General features: G+C 39.8%; 1 protein-coding gene across 2 annotated transcripts; it reads right to left on the reverse strand.

Moving 5' to 3' along the window:
• Nucleotides 1–583: 583 nt before the first annotated feature.
• si:ch211-261d7.6 (zinc finger protein 780B) lies at nucleotides 584–12,293 on the reverse strand. Of its 2 annotated transcripts, XM_042489774.1 has the most exons (3): nucleotides 11,889–12,293; nucleotides 7,432–8,997; nucleotides 584–2,294 (listed from the first exon to the last, which is right to left on the reverse strand). In XM_042489774.1, the coding sequence occupies exons 1-3, from the start codon at nucleotides 12,001–12,003 to the stop codon at nucleotides 976–978; spliced, it is 3,000 nt and encodes a 999-aa protein (XP_042345708.1). In that variant the 5' UTR covers nucleotides 12,004–12,293; the 3' UTR covers nucleotides 584–975. The 2 variants fall into 2 exon arrangements, with proteins under 2 accessions (XP_042345708.1, XP_042345707.1); XM_042489773.1 differs by lacking the exon at nucleotides 584–2,294 and having other exon boundaries at nucleotides 3,979–8,997.
• Nucleotides 12,294–12,787: the final 494 nt, after the last annotated feature.

Below are 12,787 nucleotides of genomic sequence, written 5' to 3' on the forward strand. Positions count from 1 at the left end.
GTCTCTTGAGCTCCATTAGCTCTCACTGTATTAATAACTCAGCCATTACTTTTGGTGCAAACTCCATTAAAACCTCCATTAAAACTGCTGATTGTCGCAGACTGATGATAATCCAAATATAATCTTATAGTAAAGGTTTTCATGAGCTATAAAATGCATAGACATCCTGCACCGTCACTTCTGCACAATTACCTTAGCCCTTGCCATCTTATCTTAAACATGCTTCAGCCTGTCATTACATGCAAGATTTTGCCTTTGTTTTAATTTAGTTTTGGCACTTTTGGACAAAATGTTTAAAGGTATTACTTTCAAACAGTTATGCTGTTGCTATGCCATGCAGTTTGCTTTTAGGAATAACTAGATAAGTAATAGTGGAAAAAACATGCTGGAAAAGTGAAGCACCCGAGAGCACTCTGACAGATTTTTGGCCAATAGTTATTCTAATCATAACTCAGATTTTTTTCCTCCACAGTATTTCCATTCAGTTGTTTAAACGGTACTAAATACTGTCATCTATGTGCACACACTGTATTTTGTAAATCCTCCCCCCGCACATAAAAACAAACAAAACATTTTTCAATGCATTACTTTTTATTTCATTCTACAAGGAGGTAGCTTCATGTCAGTTTTACATTTTCTGAGTTTCATGACAATGTTTTGTAACTCATAGTTTTCATCTCAGTTTATTATACAAATTAAAAACCTGTAGAATATTATCATAGCTTTAGGCAATCACGGTTGAGGTTTACTCTGTCGTAGATACTCATAACTCTCCACACTTTTATGTTTTGTATAGTGCAACAGTGGGTGAAAGATTGAGTTTTAAAATTTAAAGCACTCTAGATGTATAACAAAAAAGAAAGAAAATCCAACAAATTTATCTTAGCCCTACTCATGCATCTTTCCCAGTAAGAAAAAAAAAGGCTACAGCCAAGAAAGACACCAGTGTCAGAAAATAAATGCAGCTTTGAGTCTTCAAGCCTCAACATCATCCTGTGGGATTGGCAGCTCCCCAGTAGCATGTTTTATATAATGCAAATGGAGCTGTTCTACTTCATCAAAGCCCATATCACATTCAATACACTCCCATTCCCAATACTTGTGCTCTCTGTGCATGTCTGTTTCCTGTAACTGACTCTCATTCCACTCCTGTCCTGTTTGAGGCTGCACAGTTACTGATTTCGATTCATCAGGTGGATGAGATCCTGCAGAGCTGAGCGGTTTAGAAAGCCTGAAGTGATGCGCAGGCTCTCCACAATCTGAGTCTTCAGACTCTGCACAATCCCCAGACTCTGCATTCTCAAACAGCTCTCGAGTTTCTCTTCTTTTCACACAGACTTCATCCCTTGGCAGCTCTTCCATGTTTGTAAACACCTCTGGCTCCTCTTCAACACTTGCAAGCACAAATCTTTTGTTTTTCATCAGTTGCTTCTTTGCAAAAATCGCATTATTCTTGATCCCCAGAGGCATCCCGCCAGACCCCGAATAATTCCTAAGATGTGTTTTTCTGTGAAGAATTAGTTTTCCTGCAAGAGCAAACCTCTTCCCGCAAAACGAGCACTGGTAAGGTTTTGCACCAGTGTGGATTCTGTGGTGGTTTCTGAGCTGTATAGCCATCTGGAAGCTCTTGGGGCAAATATTACACTTATATTCCCTCAGATTGTGAACCTGCAGGTGTTGATCGAGTGACGCTTCATCCCTAAAGCCCTTGACACAACTTAGACACCAGAATGGCCTCTGTTTATGGAGCTCGACATGAGCCATCCATGACTTTAAAGAACTGAAGTCTTTGTTGCACTGATCACATCTGGGAGTTTTTGACTTATACGTCCTGTGAACTCTCAGGTGACCAAGTAGCCGTGCTCTCCTAATAAACGAAATCCCGCACTCTGGACACTGATATTCACGCAAATTTGGGACGCTCAGACTTTTTGTTGGAGGCGGCAGGACTTCATGCAGCTGTTGGTGTTTCCTGAATGACTCCCAGTATTTATAAACCTTCCCGCAGACCGAGCACGCATGCTTCCTCTCTGCGGCTGAAGCATCTCTGACCCTTGGTGTTAACTCTGAGGGCTGTGTTTGCGATGAACTACTCATGTCACACACATCCACATCACTGCCCATGTCGTCATCTCTGTTTTCTCCATCGTCTCCTCTCCCAGAATCCATGTCATCTCCAGTCTGGGTTTCCTCCTCCTCCTCTTCTAGGGCATGCTGGTGCAGGTGAGTCTTGAATACTTCCCAGTCTGTAAACTTCAGTCCACAATCCTCACATTCAATGCTCTGCTGTTTGACTGTAAAAGAAGAAAAAAGGGCCAATTTAGATATTTTATCAGCACAAATAGTCACTCCATGAACTATAAGTTGAATTTCAAGTCATTCTAAAGTATATAAAACAATCTGATTTAAATAATGAAGTGTTTTCTCTAAGAAGTTCCAGCTGTAATGTTTGCAGTCTACTCAGAAGTAGAAAAAGCCTTTTTTTCCAAGACTGACAAAGTCAGTGTTTAATTACAGCAGGTAAAACTTACAAGACTGAGTTGTGGCTCTTCTCTTCATTCACAGATGGGGGGATACTAAAAAGTGTTGAGTCAGGTATTAACTCTTCATAAAATTATCTAAATCTCAGCTTGCACATTAAAAAAAAGCAAGTCGAATATCTGCGACCCATCTATGGAGCCTGCAGTGTGCCTTTCAAATAATTATGGTACCGCAACTGCTTGAACTTATTTGTAGGTTGCTTACACCTTTTTATAAATCAAAACGTCTTCCAATCAATTCCTGGTTTTGCCCAAACAACTTGGATCTGATCACAAAACAGACATTTTATACATTAAAGAAACAAATGTGAGATGATAAATGATCAGAGGACAAATTCATTAATACTTTTACAGTTGAGTTTTCAGTTATATTCTAAAATTAAATTATTAATTCATAATTTAAAGACAAAACAGGTAAACAGAACAAGTATTTGTCATATTTATTTATTTATTTTTTAGTATTATCATGCATCAGTTAACTCTTAATTTGAAAAGGTCTATATTATGATGGCACACACCAGGCTCCTTATCCATAATGTGCTATGTATTAGTTCATTTTTTATTGGTATTTGTATTAAAGGTCTAGTGTGTAGGATTTAGTGGCATCTAGCCGTGAGGTTGCAGTCCAGAAACTACTTCAGTGTGCCAAGTGAGTAAGAAACTACAGCGGTCACTGTAATAACATGACAACATGGCCCCATCCACAGCCGGTGTTTTGTTCGTCTGTTCTAGGCTCTGTGAAAACAGCACAGTGGATTCTGTCGCAGAGTTGTTCCATGTCCAGACGCCTCATTTTAAGGTAATGGAAATGCAATTCTTATTTTCAGGCGATTATAAACAAATGAAAACATAATTATGAATATTGTATTCCATTTCTGCCAATGGGTGCCCCTCAATTCTACACACTAGACCTTAAAAATGATGGCTTCGGCTTTCTGATCAACAGCTGTATTTTTTAAATGTAATGCTGCTGAAATCAACATGCCCCAAACCACAATCATGCATATTCTCTCAACTGAGGTTGAATGAATCACACAACCCAGTGATTCACGCAAAAAAAAAAAAAATCTATTTATTTCTAACTTTTTTAGAGCACTTCTCTTCTTTGTTTCAGAAACAGCAAGTTAAACAAGTAGTCAACGGGTATATTGGTCATCTAAGGAAAAAAAAGATTTTAAATTAATATAGCAAAGTTACATCTCTTTTACAATACAAATACTTTTCCCCACTACCAAAGTGGTACAGTAAACTAACAACTATCCTACATGAACATAATCACTATTTTAGTTTTAGCTAAATAGTCTTTCCACAACATAGAAATATAACACTGAAAAGGAAAGAACATGGGAGCTTTTACATCACTTAATGCAAGATGTGTTGCAGGTGACATACAATTATTTGATTGTTTAAGTTGTTTTTTGGTAAAAAATGGCTCCAATCTTCAAACCCGGGTTTTTTTTTTTTTTTAACCAATCTACAAACAGTGTACATTGTTGAACATCATATACTTTTATGTTCTCTGTCGAAACCTCAGTATTTAAAAGGACACAAGCAAAATTAGTATATATTAGCAGAATTATTTCAATGTTTTCATAAACTAGGAAATAAGTAGTGTTTCAGCTGCTCTTTTCTGATGATTTTAAATGCGCGAGGACAAACATTTACATGCATAAATGTTTTCCAATTCTTTTTCTGATATATCTAGATATGAACTACCATATGTTAGCCAGTAATTGGCTCTTGAGTTTAACCCATCACAGGTGGTCCACTTAAAACAAGGTCAAATCAAAAGGTGGCTCAGAACTACACATTTCTGCCATCTAAACATAAGCTTATAAAAGGGGTTACTCTTAAACATCTGTACATATACTAATCCAGTGTAAAAGAAAGCCTGAGAATAGGAAAACGACCTAAGGAACTGCTTCTCAAAACAAAGAATCTCAAATAATACAGAAACAAAAAGGGAAAGCACATTTCTACGTAGCGTAAACAGCTTTCTAACAGTTTTATAGCTTTACATGTTTAAGTAGTTTGGCAACCTCCAAAAGCAACAAATATCAACAATCTACAGTGTTTTCGCTTCAGTCCTTTTCAGGTTGTACAGTCTAATACACTCTGCGGACATGTTCAGTATAGTGCTGGTGCAAATCAGTTTCTTGACAAAAAGTAGTTCCACATTCAAGGCAAGTAAGGCCATTGGTATCTCCTGAGGAGACAGCAGCAGGGGCATCACTCTGCCTTTTGTAATCACCAATACATTCCTGGTAATGGCTGATGAGGTCCTGTATCTCACTGAAGGTCCTGGGGCAAATAAAGCAATGATACGAGTCGTTGTTACAGTGCTGAGTTTCGTGTTTTTGTAATGCAGTTGGTGAGAGAAAGGCTTTGCCACAATGCTGGCACTTATGGCTACTTTGTGACTTGGAGTCTGGGTTGAGCATTGAGGGTGGACAGGATGTCCCTGTGGTGTCAGCAGAGGGGATGTTGGGTTTTAATGGCTTTGAGGTCATTGCAGTGCTGAGCCTATAGCGAACCTCATTGGGGAGACGACAGCGGACTTCATCATGCCAGGCGAGGTGTTGCTGCAGCTGGTTCTCAGTCCAAAAGCCATGGCAGCACAGAGCGCAACAATAAGGTCGGCTCTTCGCCTTGGTCTTATGGGCTCCCAGTTGTCCCTCTGTTTGGAAAGCTTTCCCACACTTATCACACTTGAAGAGGCATTTGGCCATATGCTCCGACAGACGGTTGAGAGGCGGGGAAACTTCAGCTGCCGTTTCAGGAGTTTGGATGTCCTCTTTAGACTGGTGCTTAATTGCCAGGCACACCTTCTTATGTTCGAGGAGGGTGCCCGCAGAACTGCACTGCTTCCCACAGTCAAGGCATTTCACAAGGGGTCCAACTGATCCAGTTTTCTTCTTTCCTGTTGCAACAGGGCTATTTTTTAACGTTACCGTCACTGTCATGTTATCTTCCGTCTGTTTAACTTCACCGCTTGAGGCAACGGACTCTGTTTTCATCCTCCAGATCCCCATCTTTTTACCTTTTGTCCTCTTCGAGTGGGCCTGCCATTTGTGGGCACGCAGACCTCTTGCTTTAGCAAAGGTCATAGAGCAGAAGGGACATTGATAAGCTTTTGCCTTCAGCGTTGATGACACAGACTCACTCCCATTCAAGCTGACATCATGCTGTGGGACTTGGTCAACCAAGGCGAGCCCCTCTCCTTGTTCAGCCACAGCTGCCAAAGTGCTGCTGTGCTCACTTTCATAGTGAGCAGCTAAAAGAGAACCTTGCTCAAATGTTATGTTACATTCTGGACAAGGAAACCTTTTCCGTGCACTGTCCCGTTCAACAATTTTCTTGGAATCGGGCTCACGCTCAGTTTTGGTTTGACACTGAGGATTAAACATCTGGTGGCGCTGAAGAACCAGATGGTTGAAAAACTGTTTGCCACATTTGCTGCACTGAAAAGGTCCGTCCTCTGTCTTGTGGCTGACAGATTTCATATCGTCATCTTTTAGCAAGGACCGAGGAAATTTCTTTTCCTTATGCCATCTTTTGTGCGAGCCGAGAGCAGAGTTGGACATGAATCGCCGCCCACATTCTGAACAGTGAAATAGTCCTTTACTAGGCTCTTCCTGTTTAGGTTTCTTAAGCATTACAGGCATGCCAAATTTACCTTGTCCTACAGATTTGTGACCTTTAGCGTGAATTCTTTTATGAAAATTCAAAGCTCCAACCACCGAAAAGCTTCTGTCACACTTTTTGCATTTGTATTTCAAATTAGTGGTACTTAAGTCGTCGGTTTGAATTTCCATCTTCAGCTCCTCACCGTCCACATCCACATCCACATCCTTGTGCGATGTTAGGGAATTATCATTTTCTGTCTTACATTCAACTATCTGACTTTCTCTTTTAATGCAAAGTTTTTTATGAGCCCTCAAAGAAGCCTTGTTGTTGAAATGTGCTAGGCACGTTGCACACTGCAGATCCTCCAGTGTGACAGTAGACCTTGGTGATGACGGCGAATGCCCAGTCTCATACCCATGGCTTTTCATGTGAAACTGAAGTGCTTTAGCCCGTGAAAACAGCTTCCCACAGTCAGGACAGCAATATGTGTTCTTTTTCAGCTGCTCAACCTGATGCTGAAAAGATTTGATGGGCGGTGGGAGTAACTGGTCATTATGCACAACCTGGTGTCGGAGGAGGCTGGAGAAAAGACGGAACGACCTGTTGCAGAGTTCACATTTGTGATTCCCATTTTCATGTTTTCGCATGTGCAATGCCATAATGCCCTTGTGGCGGAATTTTCTACCGCACACAGGACATGCAACCTTGAAGCGCGGGTGTCCGTTCACAGAGTGCAAAGATCCTGTGACACCTTTTCTTAGCCTTAAATCTGTACACTCAGTCTGACTTTGTTTGTGGTGGGAGTAAGCTCCTAGAGACCAAAAACCCTTCCCACACTGTTCGCAGTGATAAATCTTTGGGCCAAGAAGGGTTTTCTTTGGATTGTATTCTTTCTTAGTGACTGAAATATTCTCCTTTTTCTGTGCGGAGCAGTTTTTCATATGATTAAACAGGCTAGCTGCGTATGAATAAGACATCATGCAATCTGGACATTGAAACTTTTTTCTTTTGGGATGATGTAGTTGATGAGAGACTAAAGCAGACAAACGTGAGAAGCATTTACCGCACTCACTGCATGTCAAATTTTTCTTTTCAGTTCCCTCTACCCCATCATCATCATCATCATCATCATCATCATTATCATCATCACCACCATCATTGCTTGTATTTTTATTCTTGTGTTGTTGTATGTGACTACTGTGTGCTGCATAACTACCGGCTTTGTGGCCAGATGTGTCATATGTGTGAACTGCCACTGACTGACCTTGAGTCTGCTGTCTTCTCTTACGAACACCATGCCACATTCTGTGAACGCGCAGTGATGAAGCACTAGTAAACCAACGGTAACACTCTGGACAATGAAATCTTTCCTCTGAGGTGTTACTCTCGGCTTCCCTTGCTATCAGTGCGCACTGTTCATCCATTTCCTCAAAGTCAATTTGTACAATTTTTAAATCCAGCCCCGGTTTTGAGACAAGGCTACTGGAGGACACTCCAGCGCCGCAGTCATCTCTCATTTCCTGATCTGATTCACACAGCAGCTCAAGATCAGGATTGAGCTCCTGGACAGGCTCGTCCTCAGATTCACTTGCACTGATCACTTGTACATTAAAGTCCCCGGGTTCATAACTCTCCAGCTCCTCATCAGTCTCATTTACATGCAAGTCTTCCTCAGCCATGCTGGTAAGAAGCACATTCTCTGATTCCACTTCTTCCTGCTCAGTCTCTTTACTTTCAATTTCCAAAGTATTCTGTTGAGGTAGCAGAGATGTGTGCATCTGACCCTCCTTTTCCGTTTCTTTGAAAACATCTGTGTGATGAAGCTGATGGGCGTGAAGTGCTGAAGCCCTGGAAAACTTGAGTCCACAATCTTTACATTCAAATGCCTTCTTCTGTAGCTGACACACTTGATGAAGAAACGACTTAGCTGGGGTCTCATCACTGTGCGCCATGCGCTGATGCCTGTAGTAGAACGTAAGCGTCATAAATACTTTTCCACATTCCTCACATGGGAACCTTTTCGCAGAATCGTGTGAGTGATTATCATGCCATCGCTGATGGTTGAAGAGGGCGATATGGCCATTGAAAGACTTTTTACATTCACTACAGTAAAATTCACTGCAGGTTTTCTTTGGTTTTTCTTTCATTTCTTCTGGAGAGCACTGACTGTTGCGGCTAAATCTCTGATGTGTTTTAAGGCGCAACAGAGCAGTAAAAGCTTTACCACATGAACACTTGAACGTTTTTTCAGAAGTATCCTCCGCCTGCATTTCACTCAGCTTGGCTTCAACAATTGACTCCTCAGTGTGAAATGCATCTCCTGAACTTTTGTTTCTTGACTTTACTAACTTTTCCTCATGGCAACGACGGTGCGCATCGAGAGCTGAAGCGCGGGAATAATTCCGCCCACAAGACTCGCACTGAAATGATTTCTTTTTCAAATGTTCAAGGTCATGAAAAACGGATTTGGAGGCTTGTCTGTGTGAGCGTTGATGGTTGAGAAAGTGTCCGATCACACCGTAACATTTCCCACAGTCTGGACATTCATAGGTGTGCTGCTTTGTTATCCCAGAATTGATTTGACTATTAGACTCCTTTTGGGAGGTCTGACCATGGCTCTTCTCCATATGTGAGTGGAATTCACTTGTTTCAACAAATGATAGTGAACATAAAGTACAGAAATTAGCTGTTTCACTGTCCTTTTCTGCTTCATGTAAACTGTCCAACTGGTCATCTAAATACAAGCTTTCTTGCGGGTGCTGATGGCGATGCTCCAAGTAGGCTGCCTCCTCTCTGAAGGCTTCTCCGCAATCCCGACAGCAGAAAACCCCTAAAAATAGAGAGGGGAAAATAGGAGGTCAAAGCCACTCCTGTTTCCAGAGAAAGAAAGTCAGTAAAAAAATAAAGAAAAAGAACAAAAATCACAAAAACACAGGTGCAAATCATATCTTTATTTGAAAAATTATTAGAGTTTACAGTATGGTCATGTATACAAGACTTTTCTTATCTAATTATCCAAATTTGGTTCTGGAAATATAACTATATTCCCAGCTTTCATTACAGAGGGGTTAACAAATACAGCGACTAAGCCAAGTGACCTTTGTGAAGTTCTATCATTCAGTTATTTCATAAGCTTGCTCCAGAACACTTTTGTACTTTTATTAAGTTAAATGTTACCAAAGCACCACATTGCAATAGACTGGGGTGCTGCAACAGCAATTGTGTAAGCAAAACACAGATTCTCTTCATTGCATACCCAATGAGTCTTTCACAATCAAATATCATGGCATACACCAGTCCTATTTATAAGGGTAAAGAAAATGAACATTTATATCCAAATTGACTAAATTTTAAGCATGAATCAGAGAATTAAAAACACTTTTGTTGATTAAAGCTGAAGCTGCATTAAACTGTAAAGCATAAAATGTGAAACTTCTTGTTTTAAAGTCCAGATTTATACCTACTAAAGCAGGTTTTATTGGCAGAAAAGCACAGTGATGAGTCATACGTCTAAAAAGGTTAAATCATTAGTCTGGGATATCACTTGGAAGTAGAAGACAGCATTCAAGATATAATAATACACTGCTTTCAAGTGGCACTTGTCATGTTTTTGTCATAGAGAGTCTAATGCTAAGCTGGGTTTTTTTTTTCCAACCTGGTCCCTATTTTCTCATGATTTTGTGTCTAAGTGACTAGAGAAGAACAAAAAAAATTGAAACTGTTCCAGTATTGAGTGAGACTGCTGCAGACAGCAGCAAAACATGTACAGTTTGCAATGTAACCATTCAGGGCATGTTTGCCGCATCAATTTACATCCACTAAAGTGCTTATCGATGTCCCTTCTGCTTGTTGTTGTTCCTTTTTGTTTAACCAGGAGAAGCTCAAAAGATCTAATCACCAAACCAACCAGACTCCGTTTGAAACTCAAGAAAACGGTTGTTTGGTTGTTACCAGCTGGTTAGTACAGATATAAACAAATTTCACCAAAAAGTTCAAGACAAGAATGTCAGAAGTGGAGCTGTCTTAGATAGAAAGCACAGCCACATACAAAGCAAACTCTCCACCACTGAGCTGCATCCTGTACAAATGTCACTTAATGTAAAGCCCCACCATGCAGTGCCTCTGTAAGTGCACTGATTTTAGCTGTATAATTCTTTAAAACCTGAGCAAACTAGTTTGATTTATTTAAAAAACATAGGAAGAAGGCAATGAGCAATGCAAGCAGTAATGACCCAAAAATTAGCAAGAAAACAGTAAAAAGTAAAAGAACATTGCTCGAAAATTAGTTTAAAAAAAAATAGACAAAGAAAAAGAATGTAAAAAACAAACACACAAGGAAAAATGACCTGAAATTACCTGAAAAGGTGCTTAAAATTTCAAAAACTCTAATATAATTTTAAATATGTAGCCATGATAATTCTAAATTAAGTATATTCATGGTTTTCTTGTTTTTTTTCCTTGATATCTTCCCTTAACATTTTAAAAATCATTTTCTAAATACACTAATTTCTTGCAATTTGTGAAACATTTCTCACCAAGTCGATCACTGCCTTTTCTCCCATGTTTTTGAAAGAAATCAAAGCAATCTGCTCAAGGTTCAAAGATTTAAATACTTGTGAAAGGCATCCGTTAGCAGCACAAGAAAGGTGACACTGCTTCAGGTTTCAAAGGGTTGACAGAGAAAACCACCATAATTTCAAATAAAATAAGATCATTTTGATTTTCTCAGTGGTTTATGGTTAATAAAATACTAATAGCTGGGAGATCAACTTTTAATTTCCCCTGTACCTCAGCTTGGCCTGGCAAAATGATAAATATCTCTCAATACAGTAATAGCATTTTTCTACATCACTATATGAGTACAAGTTTCTGCTTCTAATACATTTTATATTAGGGGTCAACAGGTTATCAGCCTGGCTGATTATCAGGGCCGATATTTGGCATTTTGACGATTATCTGTCACTGTGTTTCATTTTAATGAGCACTGATTAAGTTAATTAAGGAAACAGTGTGCATATTACATTCAGCCAACACCAGAGAAGACAGTCTGCAATACATGCAAAGAAAATGTCAGCATGGGAGAAACCTTTACTTAGTTAAACCTGAGCTATTTTTATTTATTCATTTTTTTAATTTAAAATTCTACTGAACTTTACTTTAATTGCTGTATATGACGTTGAAAGTTTCAGTTTTGAAACATTTGACATTAAACATTTGCTAAACGCATTTAAACAAAGTTTTGTGTTGTATATTCCAAATTTTGACAGAAATATTTTTATTTTTATTGTAAATGCATTTCGGTTATCACTTTCATTATAAATGATCGCTATTGGCCCTGAAAAAACAATATAGGTGAAAACCTATTCTATATTACCCTTATCAAGATCCAGTGTGTACTGCTTATTGCCAGCACTTTATCATCAGTTACCATGATGGGGTTGAGTAACAGCTTGGTCTAAGACTGTTGCTGACCATTTACGATGGACATTAAATAACCAACAGACCAGGGGTGGATATAAAACACCGCAAATGAATGCAACTTCATGCCAATTGTAAGCATTGTGTTATTAGCCGTAAAACCGCGGTTATTTTACAGTACTGTGTTCTCGTGTCCCTGCGGCGGTGAAGTTGGTGTAGGAGGTCACCACGCCTGAGCACACTGCTACTGACAGTGCTAACAGCGCGTTCAGCCAAGTGACCACTGCGGGTTAGCCTACTTACCATCAGCGGTGTCCTCAGCCGATGGACCGACGATGTTTTCAGATGCCGTGTTTCCATTGCGGGGCTTGTTTGCAGCTCCGTCCTGTCTAATCGCCGCGGCAGCAGCTTCGTCCATCTTGGCGTGTCTCTGTTTGGGAGTGCTAGCTTACTCTAGCTAATGCTCGTTAGCTTAACAGCGCCACAGTTGTTTCCAATCAGTTTTTCTTATCCACGGTCACACAGCGCGGAGCCGGGGCGAGGATATAAAAGAAACGACGTACGTGCTAAGCTAGTCTGTTACCACATAACAACAAAGCATCTTTTGCTGTTTTTTAGCAATGCGCGTGATGATACAGGGATGATGAACGTGATGAAGAGCACGAGCGCGGCTAGCTGTGTGTGGTGCGGCGCATCCCTTAGCGGAAGTGGATTCTTCTTCGTCTGTTTTGCTTATTTCCAGCAAGACGGGAACCTCCAGTGATTCAAGTTTGTATAAAATGTATCTTAATGATAAAGTTACGAAGGTTTCCCTTACAATCTTGTACCAAATGTATGCAGCAAAAAGACACTGGAGAGATTTGGGCTTGATATTAAGAATACCCCCCTCCTGTGTGTTGTTTTTATATTTTTCTTTTGTGTTATATCAATAAACAAAATTATTATTATTATTATTATCATTATTATTGCACGTTATGTGAATTAGACAAAGAAACTGTTTGCCATTTCTTTTATAACCGTATGAATACCATAATATTTTGGGTGGAAGCTCAACTTTACATAACAAGGAAAACTCGACAAATAATTTACTTGTAGATAAAGACATTTTCATGCGTTTCAAAAGCCATGAGGTGGAGAAAGACATTATTTTTGTACAATTGCTTTTACTCTTGGGAGAATTCCACATCCCCAAGAAGAGATGG

This window comes from Plectropomus leopardus, chromosome 7, assembly GCF_008729295.1.
Source record: "Plectropomus leopardus isolate mb chromosome 7, YSFRI_Pleo_2.0, whole genome shotgun sequence".
Taxonomy (NCBI): domain Eukaryota; kingdom Metazoa; phylum Chordata; class Actinopteri; order Perciformes; family Serranidae; genus Plectropomus; species Plectropomus leopardus.

Excerpts from the sequence above, each read along its gene's own strand:
- si:ch211-261d7.6 (XM_042489773.1), bottom strand. The coding sequence starts at position 12,003 with ATGGACGAAGCTGCTGCCGCGGCGATTAGACAGGACGGAGCTGCAAAC. Across the intron at positions 8,998-11,888 it reads GGCTGAGGACACCGCTGATG|GGGTTTTCTGCTGTCGGGAT; the intron begins GTAAGTAGGCTA and ends CTCTATTTTTAG.